Source organism: Balaenoptera musculus, chromosome 3 (genome assembly GCF_009873245.2).
Source record: "Balaenoptera musculus isolate JJ_BM4_2016_0621 chromosome 3, mBalMus1.pri.v3, whole genome shotgun sequence".
Lineage (NCBI taxonomy): Eukaryota > Metazoa > Chordata > Mammalia > Artiodactyla > Balaenopteridae > Balaenoptera > Balaenoptera musculus.
Genome location: NC_045787.1, coordinates 33,315,968 through 33,335,148, shown reverse-complemented (window position 1 = coordinate 33,335,148; position 19,181 = coordinate 33,315,968). Strand labels below are relative to the sequence as shown.

General features: G+C 38.8%; 1 protein-coding gene and 1 non-coding gene across 2 annotated transcripts in view; both read left to right on the top strand.

Annotated features, from left to right (window-relative positions):
* The first annotated feature begins 1,432 nt into the window (after window positions 1-1,432).
* On the top strand, window positions 1,433-1,521 carry TRNAY-GUA. The gene is given in 2 exon segments: window positions 1,433-1,469; window positions 1,486-1,521. It is a non-coding gene; the product is annotated as a tRNA-Tyr (tRNA).
* An 8,663-nt stretch (window positions 1,522-10,184) lies between these two features.
* Window positions 10,185-19,181, top strand: part of PLCXD3 (phosphatidylinositol specific phospholipase C X domain containing 3) — a 164,289-nt gene continuing 155,292 nt past the window's right edge. Inside the window, exon 1 of the mRNA XM_036848071.1 lies at window positions 10,185-10,338. Within this exon, the coding sequence (XP_036703966.1) occupies window positions 10,236-10,338 (103 nt within the window). The 5' untranslated portion in view covers window positions 10,185-10,235. The remainder of the gene's footprint in view (window positions 10,339-19,181) is intronic.

Here is a 19,181-nt window from a genome sequence, read left to right as displayed (position 1 = left end):
CTGCAGGTGGCCACATTACTTAGCCATAACTTTATTTATTTATTTTTATTGAAGTATAGTTGATTTACAATGTTGTGTTAGTTTCTGGTATACAGCAAAGTGATTCAGTTATATATATACTCTTTTTCATACTTTTTTCCATTATAGTTTATTACAAGATACTGAATATACTTCCCTGTGCTATACAGTAAAACCTTGTTGTTTATTTTATATATAGTAGTTTATATCTGATAATCCCAAACTCCTAATTTATCCTTCCCCCATCTTTCTTTCCTCTTTGGTAACCATACATTTGTTTTCTATGTCTATGAGTCTGTTTCTGTTTTGTAAATAAGTTCATTTGTATCATTTTTTAGATTCTTCATATAAGTGATATCATATGATATTAGTGTTTCTCTGTCTGACTTACTTCACTTGTATGACAATCTCTAGGTCCACCCACGTTGCTGCAAATGGCATTCTTTCTTTTTTATGAATGAGTGATATTCCATTGTATATGAGTACAACATCTTCTTTATCCATTCATGGGTTGATGGACATTTAGGTTGCTTCCATGTCTTGGCTATTATAAATAGTGCTGCAATGAACATTGGGGCGCATGTATCTTTTTGAATTAGAGTTTTTTCCACATATATGCCCAGGAGTGTGGTAACTCTATTTTTAGTTTTTTAAGGAACATCCATACTGTTTTCCAGGGTAGCTGTGCCAGTTTACATTCCCACCAACAATGCAGGAGGGTTCCCTTTTCTCCACACCCTCTTCAGCATTTATTATTTGTAGACTTTTTGATGATGGCCATTCTGACTGGTGTGAGGTGATACCTCATTGTAGTCTTTATTTATATTTCTCTAATAATTAACAATGTTGAGCATATTTTCATGTGCCTTTTGGCCATTTGTATGTCTTCTTTGTAGAAATGTCTATTTAGGTCTTCTGCCCATTTTTTTATTGGGCTATTTATTTATTTATTTATTTATTTAGTTTTTTTGTTATTGAGTAGTATAGCTGTTTTTATATTTTGAAAATTAATTCCTTGTCGGTCACACTGTTTGCAAATATTTTCCTCCAGTCCCTAGGTTGTCTGTTCGTTTCATTTATGATTTCCTTTGCTGTGCAAAAGCTTATAAGTTTGATTAGGTCCCATTTGTTTATTTTTGTTTTTATTTCAATTGTCTTCAGAGACTGACCTAAGAAAACATTGCTATGATTTCAGAGAATGTTTCACCTATGTTCTCTTCTAGGAGTTTTATGGTGCCATGTCTTATATTTAAGTCTTTAAGCCATTTTGAGTTTATTTTTTGTATATGGTGTGAGGGAGTGTTCTAACTTCATTGATTTACATATGGCTGTCCTGCTTTCCCAATACAACTTGCTGAAGAGACTGTCTTTTCTCTATAGCATATTCATTATATATTCAATCAAATGTGTGTTCCCTTTGGTAGCTCAGCTGGTAGAGCGGAGGACTGTAGATGCCTGTCTGTGGCCATCCTTGGGTCGCTGGTTTGATTCTGGCTCAAAGGAGAGAGGTTTTATATTTATCAGTGGAACAGAATAGAGAACCCACACAGCGCCGGTCAATTAATCTTTGACAAAGGAGGCAAGAATATACAATGGAGCCATAACTTTTAATATTGCATTTTTGAATTTCCACACAAAATCAAAATTAGTCTTGTGACTCTTTGTGTCTGCAAACCAGCATTATTTACTTTGAGACCTGGGCCATTTTTCAGTGTCCTGACCACATAGGTTTTCTGCCAAACCCATTAATTTGGAGGTTGCATGCTTACTAATTTTTCTATTTTAGGAAGCTAGCACCATAATTTCTCATTCCCCAGTGATATTTATGTGTGGGTGTACTCTTGGATTATATTTCCTTAGCTCCTATTCTCTTCCATGTGCTTTACAAATTAGAATCACTCAGCCTGGGAAATAAGGCATTTAGGCATTTGCAGTCTCCTTCCAGAAATTTTTATCAGTTGTTATGTGACTTATTATAGATTTTGGCATTCATCTCTTCCAGGTCCACAATTGTCTTTGCTGGGCCAGGAAAGCTGCTCCTTAGCCATTTTGTATTAATGATAATTTGTCCTTATTTTATGTAGTGTAAATTTTGTAACACTTTCTCCAGTGCTTGTAAAGACAAGTTTATTTACAAGCACTCTATACAAGCTTTCAAAGATACTCTGACTCCATACATAGCCATTTAGCACTCAGTACAAATATTAGATAATTATTAAATAGAATGAATTCTTATATCTTAGAATTATGTTATTTCTCAATAGTATCTGTAAAAAAGTTTTTATATGTATTTGCAGAGACATCTGAAAGTGTTCTTAGTATTTTTGTCAAATGGTATTTTCAAACTATATGTAATAATTAAATGAAATTATATTACTGTATTGCCTCTATGGGAAGGTAAAAAAATATGTCTTATATAAATGTGGTACATAATAAAATAATTTAGTAGTCATTTGGGTTACTTTGTGTGTAGTGGACAAAATGAGGCCTAGGTCTTAGGCTTGACTTTTTTATTAGAGATGTATGCATTTTCTTTAGTTTTTCAAAATAAAAGACTAACATTTTGATAAAAAAATACACAAACTTCAATCATTTTAAAAGATAAAGTCTTTAGACTATAAAGAATAAATGCAGTGATTACAGCACATATAATTTCAAGGAAATTAATTCTCTCTTCAACAGTGTATTCACATAGTAATTATACAACCAGAGGGTGTGGTTACCTTTAACTTAAGGTAGTCTATGTTTGTAAAGTTTTAATTTTACTTTTTACAATTTCCCTACAAGTTGTATAAACAAATATATATATATATATTTCCCTACATACAACTTGAGTTAAATAACAGAATTTAAAGTATCCAATTTATATTGTATCTAGGCTACTAATCAGTGAGTTGAGAAAAATCTCAGTTAATTCGTTCATTAATTGGTGACTTTTAAAATCTGAATTGGTTGGTTGATTGACTATATTAGATAATAACATATCAAAATATTATGGATTAAATATTATCACACATGGAATTTACTTAAAATCATTCCATTTGAAGGAGCAGTGCATAAAAAATAAAAGTTGCCCATTAGCAGATAATTATTGAGTCTGAGGGATGAGTATGTGAAGGTTTATTAATTGTTCTCTCCAATTTTGCAAGTGTGTGAAATTTTTTATGATGAAATGTTTCAAAAGAAATCAAGTGAGAAGATAGCTGTGGCTGTGAACTACCAAAACATGTTTGTCATTTACCACCAGAACAGTATAGTCACAGGTTTGCAACAGCTAACCATCATAAACATACACTCAGAGCAAATTATGAATCTGTTCATGTTCAGCACTAGAGTTATGGACAGCTACTCTGAGCGAGCGTAGTTTATGGCTTAGATGCAGGATCCCCTAAGTTTATGCATTTACTAAGACAAATGCAGGATTTGGACAAAGGTGTAGTCTTAAATGATGCTAGAATGGTAGTCAGAAAGATGAATAAGCACAAATAGTCATTGTATCTAATTCTTCATTTTTCTGTGCTGAGCATTGCTCAGAGCTCCCTGAACAGTCAGATACTTGTCCTGCCTCACACACTGTGTCCAGATTTCTGACACTATCTTCCACAGCTGATCTGCAGTTCTAGGGCTAGGGCTAGACTGAGAGCTCATTATTTGACTTTTCTTCTCAGAATCTCTTTCTCTAAGGTGTTAGTGGTGCACCACAGCATTATCTGTGCCTGTCAGACAGCCCTAGATACAGAAGATTGTCTTTGGGGTTTGCAAGAAGAGACTGAAAAGAAATGCAAATTGAGTGAGTTATTCTGCAGCAAGGATTATCATTGCTTCTGTGTACCTTGGTAACTATTCGAGAATGGCAGGAGGATACAAATGGTTTTTCAGGGCATAACTGTGCATGAACACTCATGAGCTTGCACATGCAGGCATATCATTTGCTTTATTGCATCAATCTGTTCATGCCATAAAATGTAAGTGAAAATTTTATTGATGGGGAGTACATATCAAAGTTGCCAATCACATTTATCATTTGCAAAGGTCTACAAGGCTAGGACTCTTGGAGCTCTAGAAAAATTAGGTTGGGCTGTGTCCTTCTACTTATTGGTGGGAAAAAGAAAAATAGCCCCTGACGTCTAGGATTCTGGTATTATCAGCCAGGCCTTGGTGTTCACCTGTTGAACGTAAACACATTCATGGAACATCAACATTATACAAGGTCACCACAAGACCTTGAGCAACAACAACAAAAAAGAACATGAGCCCTCTGTAATCATGGCTGAAAATGGACAAAACATTAGTATTGTCCATGCCACAAAAATGATCTTATATACCCCACTCTAATGAGTGACTCCTGCTTCTTTACTTCTTATAGCTCTAGCGTTAGTATAGTCTCTCCTCCTTCTAGGTAAGATTTATGAAGATACTCATTGAATTACCCCCTACACCACTTCCTAACAGCATCCAAATCAGAGCAAAGCCCCACTTCCTTAAATCCTCCCCAAATCACCAAACATAAGGGCAAATCCTATAATAAGTTCTTGCTAACATCTTCTTACTTATATGGCCCAGGGTTCCCATGATTTGCATTCTCTCTTGCTACAAAAGGTGATAAATCCAATTTGTATAATTTCAGGTGTGTTCCTGGCAATCACTGGCTGGAGGATAAACTGGTACTAAAGGGTTACAATGGGAGCCTTATAATTGATAAAACAAGTATGATTCTTTTGTCCAATAGAGTCATTAGTTTTTAAAATTGTGACAAAATACACATAACATAAAATTTACCATCTTAATTATTTTTGAGTGTACAGTTCAGTGACACTGAATAATGTTTACATTATTGTGCAACTACTACTACTATCTATCCATCTTCAGAACCTTTCATGATCCTAAACTGAAACTCTGCGTCAATTAAAATGTCGTTCTTCACTCTCCCAACCCTTCATAACACTGTTCTATTTTCTGTCTCTATGAATTTCATTATTTTTGGTACTTTACATAAGTGGAATCAAAGAATATTTGTCCTTTTATGTCTGGCTCATTTCATTTAGCACAATGTCTTCAGAGTTTATCCATGTTGTAGCAGGTATCAGAATTTCCTTCCTTTTTAAGGCTGAATAATATTCCATTGTATGATTATACCACATTATATTTATCCATTTTTCTGTCAATGGATATTTGGGTTGTTTCCACCTTTTTGCCATTGTGAATAATGCTCCTATGAGCACTGGTATAATTATGGTCATAATTTTTTTAGCAATGAGAAGTAGAATAGTTCCAGGATTTTTCTGATTCTACAAGTAAACCTAAAACATTCTCCTTCTTCCTTCCCTGGTTAACCTCCACCCCCAGGAATCCCCATGCTCTGAGAAATCAAACAGTTTGCTAGTGATGACCTCTGGAAATCTGGAAGAGTACACCATGTTATTTCCAAGTGTGATCACTGACTTTACCAAGATAACAATAGGATGGAAAGAATTAGAAGAGCCAGTATAGACAGGCAAAACAATTCTGAAACAAGTTTTCTTTCAAAATATATTTTCAAAATTAAGTTATAAGTTGTTTGCTACATAGTGAAGTACTAAAAAACAAGCATGCTAAAGGAGGGCTTTTGACATTGAGGAGAGAGATACAGCCAAGTCATTTATTTATTCAGCCATTAAGCTATCATTTGCCACTTTCTGCCTGAAACATAAGCTCAGTGAGTTCAGGGACTTGTGCTCTATCTTCCCTCTCTAGGACAGAGCACATAATAGACACTCAATAAATATTTATGAAGTAAGTAAATGAATGATTATAATGAGTCCTTATTATGTCTTAGGCACTGTGAGAGGCATGATTGGGTATCAAATATCACCATCGCTGTCCACATAATGCTTTAAGGCTAACTAGGGAATTAGAAACACACTACAAGATAGCTGTAAACAAACTGTAATGGGTGTGCAGAAAAAGGAAAAATTACTTCTGCTTATGAATAGTGACAGAAGTTGCAAAGATGAATTAGAATGGAAAGGATTTTTACAGGTGAAAGCATGAAAGTGTATTCCATGTGGAGTTAATAGCATGAGCAAAGGCGTGGTGGTTGCAAGAAGCATAAGGATGAACTATAGTTTATAGAGCTTCCATTCTGTTCAATAAACTTTAAAGTCTTCACTTGACTTAAGCTTCATAGCACCTTCCGTTTTCCTACCCCTCAGGAGGGAATAATCATTCTTCATGCTTCAGTTAAGGAAATCAAAAAACACATAGTAGTTAACTGGGGAAACCTGAATTTGAATCCAGGCCTTCAGATTCCATAGTTTATGATTCCGACCACTAGATTGTATTTAGTGAGTATTAATTAGCTTATTTTGGACTTGTATATAAGATGTAGATGTAGGGGAAGAGAGAGGGGTACAACCAAAAACTCTGCAGGGTTAAAATGGTGGAGGGAAGTGGAAGTTGTCACTTTTTTCTACTTTGAATTTAAGTGTAAAAAGCATTTTTATATGCTTAAAATACAATAATTCCATCTTATCATGGAATATCTGGGTAGAGGTTGCAGAGAATGATCAGAAAGCATTGATTATTAGTAGTTAGTTTTTGCAAAGATTCTTTATTCCCCTTTTGTTTGTGTTTTCTTTAAGTTTGACTCTATAAATACGTATTTATGAACACCATGATTTTTAATGATTTGGCTGAGTTGTTTTAAACAGAGCTCCACTTTAAAAATATTATTCAGCTGAAATGTGTTCTAAAGTTTTCTGAGCTACAAGAATCCTGGTTTTTTGGAACATAATTCAACATCAATTTAATTGAAAAAATTAAAAAAATAAAAATAAAAATATATTAAAAAAAGTATATATCTCCAACAATTGAGAAATATTATGAACTAATGAAAGAAAACATGTAGTAAAGAGCCATGTATTTTTGAGTGGAGGAGGATATGAAGAAAGGAAATGTTCCAAATGAGTAGCATGTTTATAAACTGTGTATAGTGTGGTTTTGATCGACAGCAGAGGATTACATGAATAAGTTTTAATAGGAGCAGGAAACCACTGCAATAAGTCATTCTCCTCTTTCTATTCATGCTTAAAAATTTTTTAAGGGTAAGTTTTTTTAAGTTTTTCTCAACACCACAATTAAAAATCATTAGTATTTTTTCATCTTTGTTGTAATGATAAAAATGTTAATCCATACCTTGAATTCTCTGAATAGAGTAAAAAAACTAAATATTTTCATTCCTCCTCCTGCTATTGCCAGCAGCTATATGTTAAGAAATAATCATAAAGGAAACAGAAAGATAGAATAATAGAGTCAAAAGGGGAGATTAGTAACAACTTCTAGTTTAGTTTGCCACTGAGTGTGATGGTTAATTTTATGTGTCAACTTGGCTAGGCTATGATACCTAATAGTTTTGTCAAACACTAGTCTAGATGTTGCTGTGAGGGTATTTGTGGATGTGATTAGCATATGTAATTATGTGACTTTGAATAAAGCAGATATTACTTTCTATAATGTGGGTGGGTCTCATCCAATCAGTTGAAGGTCTTAAGAGCAGAGACTGAGGTTTCCCGAAGAAGAATTTTGTTTCAAGGCTGCAACACAGAAATCCTACCTGGGTTCCCAGCCTGCTGGCCTGTCTTTCAGATTTGCCTGCTTTCACGATTATATGAGCCAATTCCTTAAAATAAATCTCTCTATATGTCTATATTTATATCCATATTTCTGTGTCTCTGGGAAACCCTGACTAATACAGTGGGCAAACTAAAGCCCAGAGAAATTGTATGATTTTTCTAATATCATTTAGTAAATGGTGACTAAGCTATAATAGAAAGACAGGGAAACCGGGTCATAAATTGCCTAAAATATTGATTATAATTCTGGGAAAGAAATTCGTAAACTATCCACTTTCAGCACCGTCCTTTTTAGTGGATCGCATGCAGAGAAATGTAAAGTTTCATGAAAAACCATTACAGTAAAAAATCTGAAGTTCAAAGCAGATAAAACAGGGGAGGGATTGTTTGCTTTACCAAAAGATAAAGTGTACTATTCTTTAGAGAGGCAAATTTCCTCAACATTTAAGGTGGTTTCATTTTTTTGGAACGCTTTGTAAACTTTCAGGGACACATAGGTTCAACACAATTGAACAGGGCATGTTTTTAAAGTGCATCTTACTAAAAAAAAAAAAAAAATCCCAAGATTCAATAATTATTTCATCCTCTTGAAAATGAATATTTTATAAAGATAGAAGCGACAAAGAGAGGGAAATACACATTGTTATCTTAATAAACATAGGTCTCACATTTTGTGTGATACTTTGCTGATAACAAAGCTCTTTCATTACACTCTTTTCTGGAAGCTTCACCACAAATCTCTGAGTTACTCTCACCATTTTATGATGGAGACAACCAGGGCTGACAGAGACTAGAGGACTTGCTTAAATGACTCAGAGACAGAGCAGCCAATTCCCAGATCTGAGCTCTCCTCATTGCCCTGCAATGATGCCCACAGAGCACCAGCATTAGCCAGCATTAGCATTAGGGTGGTGTTTGTAGGTCTCTTGACCAACAATCCTATAGTGAGCTGAATTCTCACCCTAATCAAAAGGATATGTGAGTTCTACTGTGCTAACAGGAATATTAAGGTTTACCTTGGGAAAAAAATCCCAGTACATCTCTTTCTCATTCTTAAAGATAACCCTACCATGTCCTTTTGCAATTATGAATTGATTCTGTGGGAGAACAGAAAATTTGATCACATGGATAAGGTATTCTCTCTCCTCTCTCCACCTTTCCCACAGTGCTCCCTATTTGGAGTGAATATTCTTTGAGTTCTGCATCCTTGTATAATAAGCAGGCTTCAGTTGTGGTTGTTTTTTAAAAAATGCTATATGGTTTACTGAATTGAAAAAATTGTTCCCATATTTTACAGCTCTCTCTCCTACCTTGGTTTTCATTTTCCTAACTTAACAGCATTTACTTTAGGAAAAGGATTTTACATCACTGGATCAAAGAACAGAGGCACCTTTATTGCATTTACATTCACTGGGCTGCAAAGACCCCGCACATTTTCAGTCCGTTGCTTATCATTCCTATTCAGGCCATCCCTGGACTCATCACGTTTGTGAGATTTGATTTTTCTCCTCTTTCTCGTCTGAGAGCAGGTGGACCAAGACAGTTCTTTGGAGGCTCGACAAGTGATTTCTCTTGAGAGAGGCGCACCTCTCCAGTCTGCCAAGGAATGAAAATTCAGACAATCACACAGATCATTTTGAATGCTGCCAAATAAATTCCACCAAATGCTACTGGCAATAATTACAACCTGTCACTGGGAAATGTGGTGATTTTCTTCTAGCATCAGGCTTCAGCCTTGTCCTGAGTGCCACGAAAATGACACAGAGAGGACATAAACAGCTTTCTCCATAGATAGAGCATACATTTCTCATAATCAGGGAAATGAAGGGGTTGATGTGCTTCTTTACCTTGAAATGTCTAGAACAGGGTGCCAGGGGTTAAGTAGGAACCACCTGGAACTTACTGCTCTTTGCTGACAGCACACTTGTCAACTACTCCAAAAATTAGGCAAAGTGGTGAAGAAAGACCACCATTTTGTTATAAGCAGGGCTCTGGGCCCCGACTGAGGAAAGAAAATAACCTGTTGTCGCTTACAAAAAGCAAAGCTCTTCTGTAAGAATGGGAAGTCCTGAAAGCCAGTATGAGAGTCGACTCCCCAGGAGGTGATAGCATCCCAAAGTCTACTAGGATTTTAGGGTCAACCCCAAGATTGTCTTTTATACAAACAGGACTAGGAAGTCTCATCGAAGGACCGAGCAAGATCATGGGCAAAGCAGCTGTGTGAACCAAGTTAAAAAAGAAAAAAGAAAAAGGGAAAAAAATTTTTTAGTAAGAAGCCAAGGAACGCTGCAGAAATGGCGAGAAAAGACAGAGACGCATAGGAGGGATAAGACAGGAGGAGGGAGTCGGGGAGGGCGGGGAGAGAGGAGAAAGCTGAGCGCGGACGTCAGGAACAAAAGCTCCAGCGGAGTCTGGCGGAGGCACTAAGGGAGCATGGGGTGTTTTGAATAATTATTCAAATTAGCATGTGTCTGCGCCATCCTGTGGGTGTGGCGCACAGCCGAGTGTAAACTCCAGCGGGGCCGGAGCAAACCCTCCATTAGCGGCAGCAGCCTGCCAGCCTGCCCGAGGAGCGCGAGGACCAGCGCGCGGCGCAGCGACCGCACGATGGCCTCGTCTCAGGGGAAGAACGAGCTGAAATTCGCCGACTGGATGGCAACTCTGCCCGAGAGCATCCACAGCGTCCCCCTCACCAATTTAGCCCTCCCAGGTAGGCGCGCTGAGGCTGCCGACGGGGCGCCCGGCGTCCGCTCCCCCTGCCCCGCCCTGCTTTATCCGCCACGAAGTGGTAACTGGCCACGATGCCCGCGGGAGGGAAACTCGTCTCCAGGGGTGGGTCTCGGCCAGGCGAGTGCGTGCCTGGGAGCCTCCGGGCTCCTGGCGCTTTCCAAACGTCTGGGGACCGTGGCGCGGGGAGTCAAGGTGACTGATTTTCCATGGGCTTTTGAAGCAGGTTGTGTGAGAGGGCTGGGGCAGGGGAGAGGCTTGGCTCCAGGACGGCCCCTCGTGTCCCCCTGCCACGTTTTCCCCGAAGACTTTGGGCTGGGGGCGATTTCTGGGGCTGTGGGGTGATAGTGACCGGTGAGAGCGAGCTGCGGTCCTAAGGGCTCGGCTCCGGCCCGTGGACCTCCCACTCCATCCCTGTCACGGAATCAAGTGGATCTGGTGGATTTCTCTGTTAGAACCTACCCGAGTCATTAATATTCGTCCCTAGTCTCCTTTAAAGAGACAAAGCGCTTCCCGAAGAGTGATGAAAGTTCAGGGACCGGCGGCGGCGGCGTGATCGCTGCCCTTGACCGGGAGCTGGAGGGGGAGAGGAGCGGAGGGGGCAGTTTCCTGACCTGCGTGGACCCAGAGGGCCTGGCCGGGTGGCTACTGTCTGCATTTTGGTCCACGGGCTGTTAGCAGCCTACAGCGCGCGGGTCAGGAAAGCAAACCCTCGTGGACCGTGCATTTGTTGTTCGGGACAGAAGCTGGGCCGGGGAACCTGCGTGAGCTGCGGCGGAGGGGTGGGATTAATAGGCAAATCTTAGGAAAAAGATGATTGCGGCGGTGTCCGGACAGGCTAGCAGGACGGAAGCTTGGGCAAAGCGAGGAAGAGACTGGAGGCATCCAGAGGCTTCAGCATAGCGCGCACGACTTGGATCAGAGGACCGGGCAGGTTTTTGGGACGGGAGCGCAGCAGACCCTAGTTCGGATGTGCAGGAGGAAGGGTCGTTTCAGGTCGGTGTACCACGGTGACAGCTGGGGACACAGCCATACTTCGTTGACTTTTCGCTTGGGCTGAGGGTGCAGATGCCTGACCCTTCCAGGACTCGGCTAGAGGGCAAAATACCGACAGGCTGTCCACCCCCTGCCCCAGGCTGTGCCGTGTTATCAAGTTCAACCTTCTGGTCTGCCTTCTCTAGATCTGCCCTAGCCGGCGCCCCCTCTCAGCCACTGGGGGAAATCATACTTAAAAAAAAAAAAAAAAAAAGGGAAAGATGGGTTTTCTCGAAAATCCCAAGAGTCGCTAACCAGTAGCCCTGGAATTGATCAGTAACTTAAATCAATGGTCGTTCATCAAGTGGATGTTTGGCGGTTATGATAGGCACAGGCTACACTCTGAGAGCCAACCCTGGAAGGGAAAGGTTCGTCTACTTTTGTCCTTCTTCAAGAGGTAGCTTCCCAAGAGCCCAGGTGTCTCCAAGGAAAAGAAAAAGACAGCTTCTCCACTCTGCACTTACCCTGCTCCTTGGGAGAGCCTGGGGATTGCTCTTTTGAAGGAGACAGTAGAAAGCACAGAACTGTGTTGGCAAAATTCCACTCTCACTTCCACAGGCATTCCTATCCTCTTTTCTTCCTTCCTTTTTATTTTTTGGTTTGTAGAAGGTTACTTTTACATGGTCTCACCTGAGAATTTGTGCTCACATAAAAGGTAAGAAGGGCAAGAACTCTGTTGCCAGCCTCCTGATAGGTGACTCTCCAGAGACACAGGGAGGTTAAAAGCCCAAGTTCACACTGCAAGTTCTGAGGGATGGTATGATACCATGTCTGAATCGAACTTACTTTTTTATAGTACTTCACTTTTCAAAGCCCTAGTATGTAACCCAGATCACATAATCCTTCCCCAAACCTTGTGAAGCAGTCGGTGCTGATAAGTATTAACTCCATTTCACAGATGTGAAAATTGCACCTCAGTGAAGGGAAATGACCTACAATCAGTTCAGTGATATAACCCTTAAAATGGTCCTTAGGAAAAACCTCCTAGAAATTTTGGAGGGAAATGCTTTGGGGTTTGTATCTGGATGATTCAGCAACAACAAGTACTAATCAGGGTGAGAGGACAAGGAAATAGGCATTAGCAGGAACAGGATGAATTTTCTTTTCTTTCCACAGGACAAAGTGAAAACCTGAGGTCAGAGGCTTTGATATTCTGATAGTCCTACAGCAGAGACATAATGATGATGGCATTGGATGCAGTGGGAATTTCCACTGCTTTCCCAATTCCTCTTAGTTTTATACTCAAAGTGGATCCCCTGCAAAGCCTTCCATTCTCACCCTCAATACTTCTGAGAAAAAAAAAAAAACCCCTATTTCACCAATCTACATGCCTGAATTCCTCCATGATTCTGTAATGTACGTTTGGCAGATCCGCACATATAAATCCAGGTTTAAAAATGGGCTTGGTACCTTTCTGCGTTACTCAACTTGTGAGAATTTTTGGAGGAAAAAAGACGTTCAAACTTCGATAGTCAGGGAAGACTAATTGGAGACTATTAAACACTAATGGAATAATTGCCTTAAAATCATGCTAATAGCTTCCTGGCTGCTGCTTGTTTACTTGGCCAGTTGCTACAGCTTGAATTAAGTAATTATCTCCACCATTTAAAACCACTCCTGATGTACCACACAAGTGTTTTTCTGTAGAAGGGAACGGCTGCTCGGTCATCCTCAAAGCTTCAGGTTTTCTTAGGTGGAGCAACTGGAGAGTGAAGAGCTGTCTAATTATGAAGCCATCCACCTGGGGCAGCTGATCTGGATTACCCAGAGCTAGTGCAAAGAACAATCTGCAGGTGTGTGATATTCCCCACCAGGTGTGCAGTTCTGGCATCTTTAAATGTTTCCTAAGTGTCTGCATCTTGAATGCTTTCATAGCCAAATTTCTCAGTGGCTGTTCTGCGTTTAAATGGCCTCATTATTTGGTATTGACTGGCCTAAGGAATTAAATTAGTAATCGGTATTAGTAGTTTTACTTTCACTTTATTTTTCAGAGGAATGGTAGTGTCGTAACACACTGACAGTTACTCGGATTTCGGTCTCATTTGTCTTTTCTTCCTATCTCTGATGACACCAAGCTAAGTTTTCATTCATACATGTTTGCTTAACAATATCCTGGCATTTTGGCTTATAAATAATGTGTCCTCTCACCACAAACAGTTGAGAGAGGATAAACAGGGATGGAAGCAGGGAGACAAAGTATCAAATTCAGGTGAAGGTGAGTCTGATGAATTTCTGGCATCTTTGAAGCCGAGTTCTAACTCTATAATCATAGTGCTGCCAGAACCATTGTAAAAAGATCCATCATGGGAGCAAGCAAGCTGTTGCTTGATCTGGGTAATTTGTTGGTGATCTGGATCTATGACAGGGAGTCATTCTGTCCAAAATCTAAAAGATCAGGAAGGGTTTTTACTCCATGGGAGGGGTCCGTTATGTATTTTCTGATATGTGATGAAAGTCTTCTTCACATAATACAGTAAATTGACCATGTAATAATGAAAGACTGGCTAAAATGTTGTGGGACTAGAATCTCAGAAAGAGTGTATGTTTCCTTGGTGTCAGAGTTGATTACTGAGTTGACCACCAGTTGGCCTTCGAGCTGGACCCGGGCAGAGTTTGCTTACCCCATCCCCTGTCCTTGGAATGTACTTTCTGCCCACTGTTCACACAGTGGGAACCATTTTCAAGGATGCAGCCTTGAGAAAGCAATGTGTTACTGAGACCATCTGGACAGTGTATGTGGCTGAACCTCTTTAAGACCTCTACATAAACTTTTAAGATTCTGGCGGGTAGGTGCGGAGATCCAGTCATCTTGCAGCTGCCTTAAAACAAGCTTCTTAGGTAAGTTCCCTGCTTATTAAACTTGCCACCTGCCAATCTGGAAGTGATATGCCTTTCTTTGGTCTCTTCCTTGCCAGTTTTCAAATCAAAACTTGAACAGGAATTGTTGACTGTACTTTAGATAAGGAACACAGAAATGCTTTAGAAATCGATCATTGTTCTTGTAGATTTTGTACACTCTTCCAGAAAATGCTAACACCAATGAAAAAGAACAGTCTTACTTAGGGAAACTAGATGTTTATATAGCTCCAGTTTCTGTGTTCTTGTGTTGGCTTTTATTAGTTTTAAATTTCTTCCCTCACAGTGATCTCTTCTTGTTGTTCCTGGAGCCAACTATCTTCCTTTTCCTTGTAATTTACTATTTCTATTTTGATTGGGATGAGACAATCTACAGAGCAAATCTGGGACTGGGTCTAATTGTACAAGTTTCTTTTAAAAAACAGGACATTTCTTTTCATCATTTTAGTTCTGATAGTGATATGGAAGTTAATTTTTCAAAGCAATCAAAAAACAACAAAATTGTTTAGAATGACTATCTTTCTTGTGTTGCCTTTCCAATTCCCAGTTTTGTTTTTGATTTTGCTAAAAAGAAACACATTGAATATCTGGAACATAATTTATCATACTGGGGCTCTTTCTTGATGAGTTGAACTGAATCACCAACTTTTACTAATCAATATAAAATGATACTTCCATCATCTTACAGTTTACAAAGTGTTTTCTCACGAACACACATGCTTTTCACATGTTCTATCAATAGTCTCCTCAGGCCTTGCTACTCAACGTTGATCCAGGGACCAACAGCATCGGCATACATGGGTTCTTGGTAGAAATGCAGCATCTTGGACCCCAGCCCTCAGACCGATTTAATCACAATCTGCATTTTAACAAGATCCCCAGGTGATTTATATACCCATTTAGTTTGAGAAACACTGCTTAGGGTATCTCTAAGAGGAACCTTTATGTAAGTGGCAGAACCAAATTTAAATATACATCTTTGACTAAGTTCTTTCTAACGGACCATGCAGTCTATCTGTGAGTGTTAAAATTTACAATCAGGCTTAGAGCCAGAGCCCCATATCTGACTCAAGGCTAATGGCCCAGGTTGGGAACATTTCTGATAACTGACATTACAGTTCAATAAAATCACAATAAAAGTGATTTAATTGCTACCTAAGTGTTCAAATTAGGTCACTGTGATAAATGTAAAATCTTCCCCCTCATTTCCTTAAAGTCCTGATGCTCATTGATACCAGCTGTCAACAGCACTTAAAATCAGACCATCTGGTGGTGCTAGTGGTCACTAATGACAATTTAGGAGACACTCCATATTGGTTCTTGTCTATTTAATCCCACTTTTTTGTGTGTGTTACAGGACCAGCTACTTTTGTTATATTTACAGGTCACAGATTTGTCCACCTTATCTATAAACTAAAACTTTTCAATATTGCTCTGAAGTAATAGTGGCGTCATAAATGCAAACTGTAGTAATAATCAGCATCAGAAAGATCTCAAACACAAAGGTAAACAGTAACTTGAGTTTTGATGGAAAGAAGATGATCAATCTTTGTATTTGCAAACCATACCTCATTTATTTAAATCATGGTTTATATGGAATAGAAACATGCATAAATGTGGTTATAACTTCCTTGCTTGAATTTTAGTAATTTTAGCATAATCAGTGCTCTAAAAGAGTTAAAATTTTAAAAAGAACCTTCAAGTTGTTAAAATAGATACGTTTATATGTTAAGGCTCACACACTTTACTCATATGAAGATTTCTCATATCATTACTTAGAGTTTATTGTATCCTATTTAAGTCCAACCCTACCTAATCAAAATAGAATAAGTTACAAAGAGGAGGAGTAAAACTGTTGAGTGACATACATCAGCAATAATGAGTTTATGAGGGCCGGACAGAGGACAATAGGTTTTATTCTGTACTCTGCATCATTCTCAATGTTAATTCACTCTCTGCATGTACATGTGCATGTGCATATGTGTGTGTGCATGCCCATAGGTGTATCAACTTTCTCTTAAGATAACTTCTTTTCCAAGAAGCTTCTTGATATTTCCTATAAGTAGACCTCAGGTGCTACCTAATTAATCATTCCTCCAGACAGGTCCAGAGTAGGAACAGAAGCTGGGGTCCATACTGTTCCCAGTGAACAGCCTGGGACAATGTAAATAGAACCAAATAATCTGATAGACCTAAGGTAATTATTAACACCTTCATTGCTTTAAAGCACATTAATAGAGTAATTGATGTGCTCTGAGCCTTCAAGAGAAGATTAAATCTCATACACACATATGCACACATTTTAACTATTGTTGGTTAAAGGGGTCAGCTCTGTTAATCTGGAAATTTTACCTATTACCACCAATGAGGTTTATCCATAACCATTACCCATGGGCACTCAAGGAACTTCTAGGTACTATCATGGAATTTGTTATTCTCAAGAAGCTTACAGATTCTCTTAGTTCTCTTTCTCTGTGTAGGGTTAGGATCAGTCTCAGAAGATTGGGGACCAGAAAATTATAAAAATCGTATATTCTAGAAGACAGGGGAAAGTGAGAGAGAAAATTACCATAGTTCAAATGAAATTCGGCAATCAGAAGCTTTCTACAGCACCATATGCTTTTATTATGCTCTATTAAGAGAGGAAGATGGGTCAGAAAGAGGGTCAGGAGGAGACGGTTAAACATGCTTGAGAAGCTGCCAGGATTAGTCACCTCCGGAGATCAGGTACTGAAACAGATGGTCCATTGATTTGTTAGATGTGCTCTTGTTATGTTCCTATATTTCATTATGGATCCTGGGAGTGGACAACTCTTACACCACTCTATCTTAAATGTCCACTAATATTACATTTCACATAGAAGAATTCTTCTTGTGAATTAATTTTTATGAAGCAGCCATGTTTATCCTTGGTCAACATTATAAATGATGGTTGTGTTCCTTGATTCACTTGGAGAATTGTTCTTCATGAAGGTAAGTGGACTCTGATGAATGAATGACAATCTTAGTTGCCTCGTAGGCTTCCCTGGAGGTCCCCTCTGTCTTGTTGGCTGGTGAAGAGGAAGATGTACTTGAAGGGGTCCTCATGGGCAAATGGGAACCTATTTCAATACACAACTCTGAATATACCCCTCTGTTGCCATGTGGAGGAGGAGGAGGAAGATGAGGAGAAGGAGGAACAGGGCTGTCTCAGCACAGAATTAGCCCTAAACACACTCCTGCCATGACCTGCTTTGGGCTTTTCTCAGGAAAAAAAAAAATTGGTCAAGGGGATATAAAGATATCACCTTGAAAGTTGCTAGAAAGGAAGGCTGCAGAACTGTCACCCCTCATGTCCTCGTTTCTCCTTGCATCAGTTCAAATTCCTTGGGTCTAGCAATAGAGTTTCACTTTTGAAAATGTCCTTAATTCTCATCTTACTCATTCTTGTTCTGCTTACTTGGAAGAAACTCCAACTCAGTTAAACTCATTTTTCTACCTATTCCAATCCCAGAAAACTTCAGTGGCTAAATATTTTTGAAGAAAGAGAACACAGCCTGGATGGCTCCACTAACTAGACATTTTTGACCGTGAATCTTACTGCACATCCCTAGTAATCTTACTGCATATCCCTAGTAATCTTACTGCACATCCCTAGTAAATTCATTTTCCTATTCTCTGAGATAATAACTTCATACTCTTCTTGCTTCTCAAATCAATATCTCCTTCCCACCTCACTCTAAACTTATGGCCTCACCTCTTATTTTACAGGAAAAAAATAGATACAAACAGATATGAACTTTCTCAGTTTCCCACAATTAACTCATCACCCCCCTGCATCTATTTCTGCATATTCTGTATTTTCTTTAGGTAAGAAGAAGTCATGACTTGATCCTACCTAAGTCCAGCTTCTCTACTCATGGTCTGGATCCCATTCACTCAAATCTCCTACCTTTGATCTCAAATTTATCCCCTCTCTTTCCTGCCACTACCAGATCATTTCAGTCGCTACACAAACATATATTACTATCAATATTACCTCTCTTAAAGAAATAAAAATCCCCCTTGACTCCACACCTGTGTCTCTATCCACTGCACTATTTCTCTGATATTTGTAAAAATATCCCCTCTGTCTTCAGGTTATTTCCTTTCCTCTGCCTACCACATACTAATCTCATTATTTCCCCACCACTGCACTAAAATTGTTTTTATCTAGGTTGCCAATGATTTTTTTTTTTTTTTTTTGCTAAAGCTAATGGATAATTCTCTATCATCTTATTTGACTTTTCAGCATCGTTTGATCGTTTGATGTGACTGACCACACTCCTCTTCTTGAAACATGTTCTTCCTTTGGCTTCTTAAGACACTTCTTGTGTGTGTGTGTGGTTAAAAAACACATGACATAAGATTTACCCTCTTAATGGTTCTTTAAGTGTTCAGTATTCTTAATTATAAGCACAAAGGTGTATAGAAGATGCCTATAACTTTTTCATCTTGCATGACTGAAACTTTATACCCATTAAATAACAACTCATCATTTTCCCTTCCCACTAGGCCCTGCAACCACCATTCTACGTTCTACTTTGATGAAGTAGATACCTACTTCATGTAAGTAGAATAATGTAGTATTTGTTCTTTTGTGACTGGATTATTTCACTTAGCATAATGTACTCAAGTTTCATTCATGTTGTAGCATATGTCAGGATTTCCTTCCTTCTTCACAGCTGAGTAATATTCCATTGCATGTATATACCAATTTCGTTTATATATTCATCTGTCAGTGGACATTTATGTTGTTTCTGTATCTTGACTATTGGGAATAATGGTGCAATGAACATGGGAGTGCTAATATCTCTTTAATAGCCTTTTTCAATTATTTTGATTAAATACTTAGAAGTGGGATTGCTGGGTCATATAGTAGTTGTATTTTTAACTTTTTGAGGAAATGCCATATTG